The 16571-nt window shown below is 43.7% G+C and overlaps 1 protein-coding gene across 1 annotated transcript in view; it reads right to left on the reverse strand.

Annotated features, from left to right (window-relative positions):
• plcd1a (phospholipase C, delta 1a) overlaps positions 1-16571 on the reverse strand; it is a 111602-nt gene that overhangs the window by 29079 nt on the left and 65952 nt on the right. Inside the window, exons 3-4 of the mRNA XM_059971717.1 lie at positions 13177-13406; positions 3602-3730 (exon numbers count right to left, since the gene is read on the reverse strand). Coding sequence (XP_059827700.1) covers positions 3602-3730; positions 13177-13406 — 359 coding nt within the window. The remainder of the gene's footprint in view (positions 1-3601; positions 3731-13176; positions 13407-16571) is intronic.

Below are 16571 nucleotides of genomic sequence, written 5' to 3' on the forward strand. Positions count from 1 at the left end.
GCCTCCACCACAGTCGTTGGCAGCCCATTCCATGCACTCACCACTCTCTGCATAAAAAACTTACCCTGCCATCTCCACTGTACCTACTTCCAAGCACCTTAAAACTATGCCCTCTCGTGCTAGCCACTTCAGTCCTGGGGAAAAAGCTGACTATCTACACGATCAATGCCTCTCATCATCTTGTACACCTCTATCAAGTCACTGCTCATCCTCCATCACTCCAAGGAGAAAAGGCCGAGTTCACTCAACCTATTCTCATAAGGCAAGCTCCCCAATCCAGGCAACATCTTTGTAAATCTCCTTTGCACCCTTTCTATGGTTTCCATGTCCTTCCTATAGTGAGGCGACCAGAACTGAGCACAGTACTCCAAGTGGGGTCTGACCAGGGTCCTATATAGATGCAACATTACCTCTCAGCTCTTAAAACTCAATCCCACGATTGATGAAGGCCAATGCACCGTATGCCTTCTTAACCACAGAGTCAACCTGCACAGCAGCTTTGAGTGTCCGATGGACTCAGACCCCAAGATCTCTCTGATCCTCCACACTGCCAAGAGTCTTACCATTAATACTATATTCTGCCATATTTGACCTACCAAAATGAACCACCTCACACTTATCTGGGTTGAACTCCATCTGCCACTTCTCAGCCCAGTTTTGCATTCTATCGGTGTCCCATTGTAACCTCTGACAGTCCTCCACACTATCCACAACACCTCCAACCTTTGTGTCATCAGCAAATTTACTAATGCATCCCTCCAGTTCCTCATCCAGGTCATTTATAAAAATCACAAAGAGTAGGGGTCCCAGAACAGATCCCTGAGGCACACCACTGGTCACCAGCCTCCATGAAGAAAATGACCTGTCTACAACCACTCTTTGCCTTCTGAGGGCAAGCCAGTTCTGGATCCACAAAGCAACGTCCCCTTGGATCCCATGTCTCCTTACTGTCTCAATAAGCCTTGTATGGGGTACCTTATCAAATGCCTTGCTGAAATCCATATACACTACATGTACTGCTCTTCCTTCATCAATGTGTTTAGTCACATCCTCAAAAGACTCAACTCGTAAGGCATGACCTGGCTTTCACAAAGCCATGCTGACTATTCCTAATCATATTATGCCTCTCCAAATGTTCATAAATCCTGCCTCTCAGGATCTTCTCCATCAACTTACCAAACACTGAAGTAAGACTCACTGGCCTATATAATCCTGGACTTTCCCTACTCCCTTTCTTGAATAAGGGAACAACATCCGCAACCCTCAAACGCTCCAGTAACTCTACCATCCTCATTGATGATGCAAAGATCATCGCCAGAGGCTCAGCAATCTCCTCCCTCGCTTCCCACAGTAGCCTGTGGTACATCTCGCCTGGTCCTGGTGACTTACCCAGCCTGATGCTTTCTAAAAGCTAAAGCACATTCTCTTTCTTAATATCTACATTCTTAAGCTTTTCAGTCCACTGCAAGTCATCCCTGCAATCACCAAGATCTTTCTCTGTAGTGAATACTGAAGCAAAGTATTCATTAAGTACCTCTGCTATTTCCTCTGGTTCCATACAGACTTTTCCACTATCACACTTGATTGGTCCTATCCTCTCATGTTTTATCTTCTTGTTCTTCACGTACTTGTAGAATGCCTTGGGGTTTCCTTAATCCTGTCCGCCAAGGCCTTCTCATGGCCTCTTCCGGCTCTCCGAATTTCATTCTTAAACTCCTACCTGCTAGCTTTATACTCTTCTAAATTCATATCATTACCTAGTTTCTTAAACCTTTCGAAAGTTCTTCTTTTCTTCTTGACTAGATTTACAACAGCCTTTGTGCACCACGGATCTTGTACGCTACCATCCTTTACATGTCTCATTGGAACTCACCTACTCAGAACCCGATGCAAATATCCTCTTAACATTTGCCACATTTCTTCGGTATGTTTCCGTGAGAACCTCTGTTTCCACGGAACCATAGAACACTACAGCGCAGTACAGGCCCTTCAGCCCTCCATGTTGTGCCTACCCATATAATCTATAAAAAAAGTACTAAACCCACACTACACCATAACCCTCCATTTTTCTTTCATCCATGTGCCTGTCCAAGAGGATCTTAAATACCCCTAATGTTTTAGCTTCCACCACCATCCCTGGCAAGTCATTCCAGGCACTTACAACCCTCTGTGTAAAAAACTTACCCCTGATGTCTCCCCTAAACTTCCCTCCCTTAATTTTGTACATATGCCCTCTGGTGTTTGCTATTGGTGCCCTGGGAAACAGGTACTGACTATCCAACCTATCTAGGCCTCTCATACTCTTGTAGACCTCTATCAAGTCCCCTCTCATTCTTCTACGCTCCAAAGAGAAAAGCCCCAGCTCTGTTAACCTTGCTTCATATGACTTGTTCTCCAAACCAGGCAACATCCTGGTAAATCTCCTCTGCACTCTCTCCATAGCTTCCACATCCTTCCTATAAGGAGGTGAGCAGAATTGAACACAATACTCTAAGTGTGGTCTCACCAGAGATTTGTAGAGTTGCAACATGACCTCTCTACTCTTGAATTCAATCCCCATTAATGAACCTTAAGGGATGTAGGGATTTGAACCCCAAGGTCCTTTTGTTCATCCACACTCTAAGTAACTGACCATTAATCCTGTACTCAGTCTTCTGGTTTGTCCTTCCAAAATGCACCACCTCACACTTGTCCGGATTGAACTCCATCTGCCAATTTTCTGCCCAACTCTGCAGCCTGCATCCACAACTCCTCCAATCTTCGTGTCATCCGCAAACCTACTCACCTAATTTATGCTTCCAATTTCCTGCCTGATATCCTCATGGTTCCCCTTACTCCAATTAAACGTTTCCCTAACTTGTCTGTTCCTATCCCTCTCCAATGCTCTGGTAAAGGAGTTAGATTGGCAGGTGATAGGTGAGAGCGGGTGAGGGGGAAGATAGATGGATGCGGAGGGGGATGAAGTGAGAAGCTGGGAGATGATAGGTGGAAGAGGTAAAGGGCTGAAGAAGGAGGAATCTGACAGGAGGGAGAGTGGCTCACAGAAGAAAGGAAAGCAGGTGAGAGGTGAACCAGAATGGGGATTGGAGAAAGAGAGAGGAGGGAGGGGGGAAACTTACCAGAACCTTGAGAAATCAAAGTGTTCCAGAAAAATAGTTCTAGCCTATCTAAGTTTCAAGTCCTCCGGTTCCTCTTGTCTGTACCCTTTCCAGCTAAATGACATTATTAATGCCTGTTGCTGGGTGTTAGTGAAAAAATCTGACAGTCCAGGAACATCCAATTACCAGGGGAGATGTTGCGACACGGGAGTGTAGTTCAGGGTTTGGGTCCTGCCACAATCTGTAAGGACTCCCTGTGACTGTGTGGGTTTCCTCCGACTGCTCTACTTTCCCTCTCACATTCCAAAAATGTGCATGTTTGGGTTAGTAAGTTGTGGGCATGCTAATTTGGTGCTGGAAGCTTGGTGACACTTGTGAGCTGCCCCTAGCACATTCTTTGGACAGTGTTGGTCATTGACGCAAATGACAGATTTCACTGTATGTTTTGCTGTTTCGATGTACATGTGACAGATAAAGCTGAACTATAAGATACAGTACTCTACCCGGAACAGGTCCTTTGCATGCATACTGTCCACTTCTATATTCATCAGGTGCAAGAACTGCTTCACTTCTTCAAGGGTCATTTTGTTGTCCTTGTCAATATCGGCTTTTTGTAGATAAAGTTGGAACCAAATGCAGAGCGATGCAAGGAAACAACCCAAACAGAGGAGTACAGTCCCATCGCACCCTAAACAGTGGGGAACTATCCCATCCCAGCCCAAACAATAGGGGTACAGTCCCATCCCAACCAAAACAGTGGGATATAGTCCCATTCCTCACCAAACAGTGGGGAACCATCCCATCCCAGCCCAAACAATAGGGGTACAGTCCCATCCCAACCAAAACAGTGGGATATAGTCCCATTCCTCACCAAACAGTGGGGGACCACCCATCCCAGCCCAAACAATAGTGGTACAGTCCCATCCCAACCAAAACAGTGGGATATAGTCCCATTCCTCACCAAACAGTGGGGAACCACCCATCCCATCCCAAACATTAGGATGCAGCCCCATCCCAACCAAAACAATGGGGTGCAGAACCTCCCACCCCAAAATCATAGAGATGTTTATGGTCACCAAATTCTAAGAACTTTCTATGGGGCATGACTGCATCACTGCCTAGTACGGGAACTGTACTTCCCTTAATCGCAAAACTCTGCAGAGTGGTGTGGACAGCCCAGCGCATCTGTAGATGTGAACTTCACACTATTCAGGACATTTACAAAGACAGGTGTGAATAAGGGCCTGAAGAGAGGCTGTGAAACATATGAACACTCATCAGCAATGCACACTAAACACCCATAGCTGCTGACTGACTTGATCAGTTCCCCAATGCTGTTGCTCAAGATTTCCGGTGTCTGCTGAATCTCATGTTTGTAATTACCTATGAGGTGACTTAATAGGTGTAGAAGTCAAAAAGAGCACAGAGTAGACAGCCAGCTCCTTTGTCCCATTGTGGAAATAGCTAATATGACAGGATTTAATTTTAAGGTGACTGCAGAAAAGTATAGGGGAGATATCCAAGGTGAATAGAGTGGTGGGTGTGTGGAACGCATTGCCAGGAGTGGTGGTACAGCAGATACATTAGGAACATTTAAGAGACTTAGGCAAATGGATGATAGCAAAACAGAGGACCATGTAGGAAGGAAGGGTTAGATTAATCTTGGAATAGATTAAAATGTCAGCACAACATTGTGGATCAAAGTGCCAGTACTGTTCTGACCTGTACTATGTTCTATGCAGAGAATTCAGGGATATGGATTCTATATAGGCAGAAGGGATTTAGATTAATTAGCTTCAAACTGCCCCACCAGCCACCAACAATCACTCCAAGGTCAAAGCCACTCTGACCACAGTTCTTCCCCATTCTGAAATTTCGTTTGAACAACAACTCAATCTCTTGACCACATCTGCATGCATTTATGCATTAAGTTGCTGTTACATGATTAGCTAATTAGATACTTGCATTACTGAGCGGAAGCACAGATGAATTTAATAAAGTGGTCACTGAGTGTAGCAGTAGCAGGGGGCACCATTGAGACAGCCATTATTGAATTCCCATTTGACCACAAATCTTCCAGAGAAATCAGCAAAATACACTCAGTTCTCTGAATTATTTTCAAAGCCTTGCACAGTGATGTCATGATTAAACACAAGACTAAACCAGCAGCATGCATACAACCGGTGTGCATGGAACTCTTGAAGAAAGACATACTGACTCTGGAAATGGTGCAGAGGAAGTGCACCAAGTTAATTGTAGAGATGAGGGTGTTAGCCGATGAGGAAAAATTGAGTTGCATGAGCTATACCCTCTGGAATTCAGAAGAATGAGAGGCTATCTTTTAGAAAGATATAGAATTATGAAAGGGGTAAATACAAGGCAGGAAAGTTGTTTCCACTGGTGAGTGAGACTAGAACTAGGAGACATAACATCAAGATTCAGGAGAATAGATTTAGGATGGAGATGAGGAGAAATTGCTTTTCCCAGTGTGGAATAGGGAAGCAGTAGAGGCTACATCATTTAATATACACTGTACTTAAGACACAATTAGATAGATTTTTGTATAACAGGTTTATGAAGGTGGCATGAACTGTCTCCTTGAACTATTGTAGTCCTTGAGGTGTGGTTCACCCACAGTGCTATTAGGGAAGGATCTCCAGAATTTTAACACAATGACAGATTTCCAAGTCAGAATGGTGTGTGGTTTGAGGGGAAGTTGAGTGGAAGGGAGTTGGGAAGCAGGAGACCCTGGTGAGTGGAAGGGGAGTGCAGAAAATGTCATCTGGAGAACCACATGCTGAACTACCGGTTGGACAAAGGATTACTGGATTACATTGCCATGGTAAATGTAATGTGTTCCACACGGTAGGCTTATTCAGAAAGTCAGAAGGCATGGGATCCAGGAAAGTATGGCCAGGTGGATTCAGAATTAGCTTGCCTGCAGAAAGCAGAGGGTCGTGGCGGAGGGAGTACATTCAGATTGGAGGGTTGTGACTAGTGGTGTCCCACATGGATCAGTTCTGGGACCTCTACTTTTCATGATTTTTATTAATGACCTGGATGTGGGGGTAAAAGGGGGGGCTTGGTGAGTTTGCAGACAACACAAAGGTTGGTGGTGTTGTGGATAGTGTAGAGGATTGTCAAAGATTGCAGAGAGACATTGACAGGATGCAGAAGTGGGCTGAGAAGTGGCAGATGGAGTTCAACCCAGTGAAGTGTGAGGTGGAAGGACAAACTCCAAGGCAGAGTACAAAGTAAATGGCAGGATACTTGGTAGAGTGGAGGAGCAGAGGGATCTGGGGGTACATGTCCATAGATCCCTGAAAGTTGCCTCATAGGTAGATAGGGTAGTTAAGAAAGCTTCCGTCAAATGATTGCATTTCTAACTCTGATGGCTAGAAGATCTATATTGTTGAATTGGAAGGAAATTGATCCTCCCACTGTATTTAATTGGTTCTCTCAAACTATGTTATGTTTAAATTTAGAAAAAATTAGAAGTGGTGCTTTTGAGACTTCTATTAAATTTGAAAAGTTATGGAGACCATTTATTCAACATTTTCATATGATGTAATATGACCCTGTGCCAAGTTCATTTGATTTCCCAGCTTTTAGCTTATGTACGTTGAGAGGACCGGAAGTGACAGCATTGATGAATATTTATTTTTGTGAGATATTATAAACAGCCCCCTTTTTTTTTCTCTCTCTTTTTTATTGCTTCTTTTTTCTTCTATATTAGTTATTAGATTAGTAGATTAGCTAGTTTTGCATTATATATATATTTTTTTCTTTTTTCTGTTTTTTTATATCATATATTATGAAATATTTAGACTTACCATGTTCATACATATATTTTATGGCTTATGTCTTGGTAAACTCATTTATATTGTAACTATTATGTATGTTTTTTTTCATATGTAATGGAATTTGTATGTTGGTAATTTCTTTATCAATATATCATTTGTATTCTGTCCATATTACTAATAATAATAAAAAGATTTAGAAAGAAAAAGAAAGCTTATGGAGTGTTAGCTTTCATAAGTTGAGGGATAGAGTTTAAGAGTTACGAGGTAATGATGCAGATCTATAAAAGTCTGGTTAGGCCACACTTGGAGTACTGTGTCCAGTTCTGGTCATCTCACTATAGGAAGGATGTGGAAGCATTGGAAAGGGTACAGAGGAGATCTACCAGGATGCTGCCTGGTTTAGAGAGTATGGATTATGATCAGAGATTAAGGGAGTTAGGGCTTTACTCTCTGGAGAGAAGGAGGATGAGAGGAGACATGATAGAGGTGTACAAGATATTAAGAGGAATAGACAGAGTGGACGGCCAGCGCCTCTTCCCCAGGGCACCACTGCTCAGTACAAGAGGACATGGCTTTAAGGTAAGGGGTGGGAAGTTCAAGGGGAGTATTAGAGGAAGGTTTTTCACTCAGAGAGTGGTTGGTGTGTGGAATGCACTGCCTGAGTCAGTGGTGGAGGCAGATACACTAGTGAAATTTAAGAGACTAGTAGACAGGTATATGGAGGAATTTAAGGTGGGGGGTTATACAGGAGACAGTGTTTAAGGGTCCACACGACATTGTGGGCCGAAGAGCCTGTACTGTGCTGTACTATTCTACGTTTTATGTTTAAATCATTGCATTAACAGTATCAAGAGACTTGGTCAAAGAGCGTCAATGGGACAGAGGGACATGAATAGAAACCTATGCAAGTTGATAGGATAGTTAAGAAGGTATATGATAACTTGGCCATTATTAGTTGGGAGATTGGAGTTCAAGAGCCACGAGGTAATGTTGCAGCTCTATAAAACTCTGGTTCAACCACATGTGGAGTATAATGTTCAGTTCTGGTTGTCCCATTATAGGAAGGATGTAGAAGATTCTGGCAAGTTGTATCATGGTGGCATGCAGTGGATCTAAAACTTTACAGTCAAGGGGAAGACTGCAGCGAAATGGTGACGAAACACCATTTATTTGGATTTCCAGAAGGCGTTTGATAAGGTGCCACATAAAAGATTTATAATGGGATAGAGCAAACATAAGGAAATCTGCAAATGCTGGAAATTCGAACAACACACACAAAATGCTGGTGGAACACAGCAGGCTAGGCAGCATCTATAAGGAGAAGTGCTGTCGACGTCTTGGCCTGAAACATCGACAGTGCTTCTCCCTGTAGATGCTGCCTAGCCTGCTGTGTTCTACCAGCATTTTGTGTGTGTTGTTATAATGGGATAGAGTTGGGGTTGACATATTAGTATAGTTAGAGAATTGGTTAACCAATAGAAAGCAGAGAGGTAGGATACATGGGTGTTTCTTTGATTAAGAATCAGTGGTGAGTGGTGTGCCACAGGGGTCGGTGCTGGGCCCGCAACTGTTCATGATATACATTAACGAACTGTAAGAGGGAACAGAGTGTGATTTATCTGAGTTTGCTGACAGCACTAAATTGAGTGAAAAGCAAATTGTGCAGAGGATATGGAGAGTCTGCAGAGAGATACAGATAGGTTAAGTGAGTGGGCAAGGGTCTGACAGATGTGAGGTCATCAACTTTGGAAAGAGAAATGGAAGATCAGATTATTGTTTAAATGGTAAATAATGCTGCTGTGCAGAGGGCGATCAAGAAGGTAAATGGAATGTTGGCCTTCGTTGCTAGAGGGATTGAATTTAAGAGCAGGGAGGTTATGCTGCAACTGTACAGGGTACTGGTGAGGCCGTATCTGGAGTGCTGCGTGCATTTCGTTCTCCGTATTTGAGGAAGGATACACTGGCTTTGGAGGTGGTGCAGAGGAGGTTCACCAGGTTGATTCCAGAGAAGGGGGGGTTAGACTATGAGGAGAGATTGAGTCACCTGGAACAGTACTGGCTAGAATTCAAAAGGATGACAGGAGATCTTATAGAAACCTAAAATATTATGAAAGGAATAGATAAGATAGAGGTAAGAAAGTTGTTCCAGTTGTAGGTGAAACTAGAATTAAAGGCCACAGCTTCAAGATTCGGGAGAGTAAATTTAGGACAGAGATGAGAAGGAACTGCTTTTCCCAAAGAGTGGTGAATCTGTGGAATTCTCTGACTAATGAAGCAGTGAAGGCTACCTCAGTAAATATATTTAAGACAAGGTTGAATATAATTTTGCAAAGTAATGGAATTAAAGGTTATGGGGGAAAGGCAGGTAGGTAGAGATGAGTCATATCAGATCAGCCATCATCTGAATGGTGGAGCAGCCCTGGTGGGCTAGATGGCCTACTCCTGCTCTTATTTCTCACATTCTTATGACACTGCAACCTCACCCTGCAAACTTCTGCACAGAGCCTTTCCCAGTTTTTCTCCTATGGCTGTTGTCTGGAGCAGGGGCACAGTGAGACCCTGAAACCTGATGCTTCTCTACAAGGTGCAGAGGGAGGAGATACTCCAGTGCCTTGATTACCATGGGAACAGGAGGCAGGGGTCTTGGCCCAGCCTCATCAGGTACTAATAGCTCAACTTGACTACCTGCTATGACACAGCCAATGAAAAACACTTGAATTTGTGTTAGAGGATTGTGAGTAAACTGGTTTTTTATTGTCACATATACTAGGGGCACAACATCAGAATAGAAGGACATCCATTTGGAACAGAGATGAGGAGGAATTTCTTTAGCTAGAGGGTGCTGACTCTGTGGAAATTTATTGCAACAGATGGCTTTGGAGCCCTAGTTATTGGGTATAGTTAAAGCAGAGGTTGACAACTTCCTGATTAGTCAGGGCATCAAAAGTTACAGAGAGATGGCAGGAGAATGGGGTTGAGGTGAAAATAAATTAGGAATGATAGAATGGCAGACTCAATGGGACGATGACCTAACTCTGATCGTATCTCTTATGGTACAAAGGTACAGTGAAAAACTGATTTACATGCTATCCAAACCGATCACAAATACACTGAGGTAGTAGAAGCAATAACAAAATGCAGTCTATAGAACACAGAACAGTATTTTCCTCCAATCATCTTGAAATTATGTCCTCTTACATCAGTCACTTCTGCTGTGGAATAAAGGTGCTGGCTGTCAACCCAAGCTGGGATGCAACATCCATGGTTGACTCTGACCAACGGAGGCCTCTGACCCAGTGCGAGGGAAGTGAAAGAGAATCACCTAGACCGTCACTCCTTAGCACAGACTATATGCAGCTGTAGGCAGCTACTCTCTGATGAGACATCAAAACACCAACACTTCATTAAAAGGGAGGTTGTACTGCCACCCCAGCCAATCTACATTCCTTTAATGACAGAGATGATGTCAGCGTTACAAAACTAGGTCACCTGGCCATCATTACATTGCTATTTTTGGGATCTTTCTGTGTTTAAATCAGTTGTTGCATTGCCTGACTCCCCTCAAGTCCCACCCTTGTGTCACCCACACTGACGCCTGCTTGGTTCCCCTAATCTCTCCTATCAGCACCCCCTTATGAATATGCTGGAAGTGGAGGGATGAGGACCACAAAGAGATTTAGGTTAATTTGGCTCCGTGTTTACAACGTGACTTTGTGGGCCGAAGGGCTCGTTCTTGTTCTGTTGACTTCTGTGCTCTGGGTCTCTGATAATGATCATGAGACTGCCCTCCATTGTGGCTGGCTGTGACTTTATTGGCAAGGAATTCTGTCCCTCCACCTCTCTAACTCCTCCTTTCTTTGACACACCTAGTTAATCATAAAACATAGAACAGTACAACACAACATTGTGTCAACCCTTTAACTCATTCTAAGCTGAATCTAAACACTCTCGCCCACATAGCTGCCATTTTTCTTCTATTCATGTGCCTATCTAAGAGCCTCATAAATGTCCAAAGCTGCCTCCACCACTCATGGCAGCTCGTTCCATACACCCACCCTGTGTCTGTTAAAAACCTACCTCTGTCATCCCCCCACTATAATCTGTCCAGACACTTTAAAGTTATGCCCTTTTGTATTAACTATTTTTCCCATGAACAGTCTCTGGCTGTCCAATCTTATCATTTTGTACACCTCTATCAAGTCCCCATCATTCTCCTTCCCTCGAAAGAGAAAAGCCATTACTCAGTCAACCTTTCCTCATAAGACATGTTCTCACCAATATGCTTACTGACAGAATCACTCTATGACAGAGCAATCACACTGTTCGCTAATGACACAATAGTGGTGTGGCTTATCACCAACAACAATGAGAAAGCCTACAGAGAGGATGTGGAAATGCTCGAGGCCTGTTGCCAAGCAAATAACCTCTTCCTCAATGTCAACAAGGCAAAGAAAATTATTATTAACTTCAGGAGAACTCTTTTTTTATACCCTTCTTTACATTGGCGGCACAGCAGTGGAAACTATGAGCAGTTTCCAACTCCCGGGAGTGCAAATCTCACACAAGTTCTCATGGTCCCAGGACACATCCTACACAATCAGGAAAGCTCACACATGCCTCTACTTCTGAGAAGGCTGAAGAGAGCTGGACTATGCACATCATTCTAGAGATGCACAGTAGAGAACATCCTAACATGACGCATCACTGCTTGGTACAGAAACTGTACTGCAGCGGACAGGAAAGCTCTACAATTGGTTGTCAAAACTGCCCATCACATTACCAGCATCAGCCTATCTGCCATTAAGGACATATTATACAGAAAGGTGCCGGATCCCACCCACCCTGCTCATGGACTGTCCCACTCCCATCAGGGAGGAGGCTATGTAGCATCCACGTCAGGATCACCAGACTCAAAAATAGTTACTTTCCCCAAGCAGTAAGGCTGATCAACACCTCCACCCACTAAACCACCCCTCCACACCCCCAACCACCACTACTTTATCAATTCTTGTCAGTCACCTTATAAACAGACACTCCTTATGGACATACAATCAATCTATGTATGTAACTTATATATTTATATTTATTGTATTTTATTATTATTATTATTGTGTTATCTTTCGTGTGTTTTTGTGCTTCATTTGGTACTGAGTAACAACAATTTCATTCTTCATTACACTTATGTACTGGAAATGACACTAAACAATCTTGAATATTGATCCTGAAACTCTAATCCAGGCAGCATCCTGGTACACCCTCTCTAAAGCTTCCATGTCCTTCCTATAAGGCGACCAGAACCGAATACAATACTCCAAGTGTGACCTAACCAGAGGTTTATAAAGCTGCAACCTTACCTCATGGGTCTTGAACTCAATTCCCCAAATGACGAAGGCCAACACACCCTACACCTTCTTACCCACCCTGTGGTTGAATACCCTGACATCACTCTGTCACCTCTGGGAATGTGGTTTGTTTGGGGAGGGCTTAGAGGGTGAAGAGAGACACAAGAGACTGCAGATGCTGAAATCTTGAGCATGAGAGAAACAAATTGCTGGAGAACCTCAGTGGATCAGGCAGTGTCTTTGGAGAGAATGGACAACCAAAGTTTTGGGAAGCGACTGCAGTGACAGACAGGATGTTTTGAAAAACTGGTACAGCTTGCAATTCTGTTGGATAATTCCAGCACGATCTAACTAGAGTATTGTAGAGCTACAACATTACCTCACTCTTTAATTCAATCCCTCTACTAATGAAGGCCAACACACCATATGCCTTCTGAATAGCCCTGTCAACTTGTGTGCCAACTCTGAGTGATCAATGGACATGGACTCCAAGATTCCTCTGTTCCACCCACTGTTATGAATCCTACCATTAACCCTGTACTTTGCCCTCAGGTGTGGCCTTCCAAACTGAATCACTTCACACTTACGATTGAATTTCACCTGCCAATTCACAGCCCAGCTCTACATCCTGTCAAAGTTGGAAAACTAAGAAACATACCCAAAATGCTGGAGGAACTCAGCAGGTCAGGCAGCATCTATGAAAATGAGAAAACAGTTAATATTTCGGGTCGAGACCCTGCATTAAGGCTAGAAAGGAAGAGGGAAGATGCCAGAATGAGGGTAGGGGAAGGGGGATAAGCTAGAAAGTGACAGAGAAAGCCAGGAGGTAGGGGTGGGCAGGAATTGGGGGCCACTGTTGGAAATGACAATTGCTGAAGAGGCATCCTCCCTCCATGGCACACTTTCCCTCCCCAGCACATTCCCTGAAGGATACTGGTCCAGCCGCTCTCTCTTGTTCATGCTGGAGTCTCTCTTTTTGATTTTGACGAGGCCATTGATCCAGTGCCTGGCCTCCTTGGCATCGGTAGCCACCAGGTCTAGGTTTTTCTTTCTGCCCTTAAAGGCTACGGTGAAGCAGCGGTCAGTAGGTATCTCCATGGCGTACCTCTGCATGCCCTCTGACTGGTGACCCGGCCTTATCTCCTGGATGTCATCAATTGAGACTGGGGTGTAAAACAACAGCAGAAAGTCAGAACAAGAGGTTCATATTCAGGTTCATAAACACAAGAGTTTCTGCAGAGTAACACATATAGAATTTTTATTGTCTGTCTGTCTGTTTATTTATTTATTTATTTAGAGTTACACCATGGAATAAGTCCTTCTGGTCCAATGAACTGCACTGTCCAGTAACCCACCTAACTGGTGGATTGCATAGAAACATAGAAAACCTACAGCACAATACAGGCCTTTCGGCCCACAAAGCTGTGCCGAACATGCCCTTACCTTCGAAATTACCTATGGTTACCCAGAGCCCTCTATTTTTTTGAGCTCCATGTACCTGTCCAGAAGTCTCTTAAAAGACCCTATCATATCCACCGCCACTGTCGCCAGCAACCCATTCCACGCACTCACCACTCTCTGCATAATAAACTTACCCCTAATAACTCTGTCTACTTACAAACACCTTAAAACTGTGCCCTCTCGTGCCAGCCATTTCAGCCCTGGGAAAAGGTCTCTGACTAACCACACGATCAATGCCTCTCATCATCTTATACACCCCTATCAGGTCACCTCTCATCTTCCATCGCTCCAGTGAAAAAACGTAAGAACATAAGAAATAGGAGCAGAAGAAGGCCATCTGGCCCGTCGAGCCTGCCCCGCCCTTCAATAAGATCATGGCTGATCTGTCTGTAAACTCAGCTCCATCTACCTGCCTTTTCCCCATCACCCTAATTCTCTTACTAGGTAAAAACCTAACTGTTTCCTAAATATATTTAGTGAAGAAGCCTCAACTGCTTCCCTGGGCAGAGAATTCCACAGATTCACCACTCTCTGGGAAAAACAGTTTCTCCTCATCTCCATCCTAAATCTTCTCCTCTGAATCTCGAGGCAATGTCCCCTAGTTCTAGTCTTACCTACCAATGGAAACAACTGTCCTACTTCTATCTTATCTATCCCTTTCAAAAATTTTTATGTTTCTATAAGATCCCCTTTCATTCTTCTGAACTCCAGAGAGTACAGTCCCAGGCAACTCAATCTCTCCTCATAGGTTAACCCCTTCATCCCTGGAAAAAGGCAGAGTTCGCTCAATATATTCTCATACCAATAACCAATCATTGAATTGACTTTATTTCTTACATCCTTAACATACGAGGAGTAAAAATCTTTACGTTACATCTCCATCTAAAGGTGCTATGTGCAATCATAGTAATTTATAATAAATAGAGCAGTCAATGTAATACAGAATACACTGAAATCAGTGTGAGTTCATCAGTGGGATGGCCTGGTGGAAGAAGTTGTCCCAGAGTCTGTTGGTCCTGGCTTTTATGTTGCGGTACTCCTTCCCGGATGGTAGCAGCTGGAATAGATTATGGTTGGGATGACTTGGATCCCCAATGATCCTATGGGCCCTTTTTACACATCTGTCCTTGGAAATGTCCTGAATCATGGGAGGTTCACATCTATAGATGTGCTGGGCTGTCCGCACCATTCTCTGCAGAGTCCTGCAACTGAGGGAGGTACAGTTCCCATACCAGGCAGTGATGCAGCCAGTCAGGATGCTCTCAATTGTGCTCTTGTAGAAAGTTCTTAGGATTTGGGGGTCCATACCAAATTTCCTCAACCGTCTGAGGTGAAAGGGGCACTGTTGTGCCTTTTTCACCACACAGCTGGTGTATACAGGCTACGTGAGGTCCTCAGTGATGTGGATGCTGAGGAACTTGAAGCTGTTCACCCTCTCAACACCAGATCCATTGATGTCAATGGGAGTTAGTCTGTCTCCATTCCTCCTATAATCCACATATAGCTCCTTTGTTTTTGTGACATTGAGGGAAAGGTTGTTTTCTTGACACCACTGTGTCAGAGAGATGACTTCTACATCTTTGGAATGTGGGAGGAAATGTAGCATCCCACACGGTTCACAGGGAGAACGTACAAACTCATTATAGATGGAATTGGAATTGAACTCCAAAATCCGACACCCCAAGCTGTCGTAGCATTGTGCTAATTGCTACGGACTCAGCAGGTCAGGCAGCATCCATGATGAGGAATAAAGAGTCCCATCAAGAGCTGCAGATTCAGATTTATTTATTACATGTATATCAAAACATACAGTATAATCAAGGACCCCTCTCACTCCATACATGCACTCTTCTCCCCTCTCCTATCAAGATAAAAAAGCTTGAAAATACACACCGCCAGGCTCAAGGACAGCTTCAATCCCACTGACACAGTACTGATCTCCTCATCATAGGAAGGATGTGGAAGCTTTAGAGAATGTGCAGAGGAGATCTACCAGGGGGTATTACCTGGATTGGAGAGCATGTCTTATGAAGATAGGTTGAGCAAGCTAGGGTTTTTCTCTTTGGAGTGAAGGAGAGGACTCTTGATAGAGGTGTACAAGATGATTAGAGGCATAGATAGAGTGGACGGACAGAGACTTTTTCCCATGGTAGAAATGGCTAAGGGGCATAACTGTGAGGTGACTGGAGGAATGTATAGGCGAGATGTCAGAGGTAAGTTCTTTACACAGAGAATGGTGGGTGTGTGGAATGCCCTGCCAGAAGTGGTGGTAGAAACAGATACATTAGGGATACTTAAGAAACTCTTAGATAGGTACATAAATGATAGGAAAGTGGAGGACTATGTAGGACAGAGGAGTTAGATTGATTTTAAGAGTAGTTTAAAAGATTGGCACATTGTGGGCTGAAGAGCCTACACTGTGCCATATTGTTCATTGTTGTATATGGAACACCCTGGTTTCTTTGGCTGAGTAAGTCTAGGAAAGACTCTCTCAAGTCCCGCCAAACTCATGAGATTGAGACAGCTCGATCCCACCCCAAACCTCAGTTCGTGTGGATGCTGTATAATTTGCTACCCTGGTACAAATTAGTGCCACGAAATAAGACAGCAAACTGCATATGATTAAAGGAATTATATTTATGAATCTTAACTAAAGGGTTACTAAAGAATAACAAAAACAAAAAGGCCCATTCTAATTAAACAGTCAAATGTACACAAGTTGGAGCTCATCTTGAACTTCTCTGTCACGCACACACTGGGCCCTCGGTTACTGTCAATGCCCACACCACCTTCCGAATGTCGCTCGCAATCCATCTTGAACAAACGGGTCTCCCACTGGTACAACTGGTTCTCCTCAGTGACTTCTC

This window comes from Hypanus sabinus, chromosome 6, assembly GCF_030144855.1.
Source record: "Hypanus sabinus isolate sHypSab1 chromosome 6, sHypSab1.hap1, whole genome shotgun sequence".
In the NCBI taxonomy this organism is placed as follows: domain Eukaryota; kingdom Metazoa; phylum Chordata; class Chondrichthyes; order Myliobatiformes; family Dasyatidae; genus Hypanus; species Hypanus sabinus.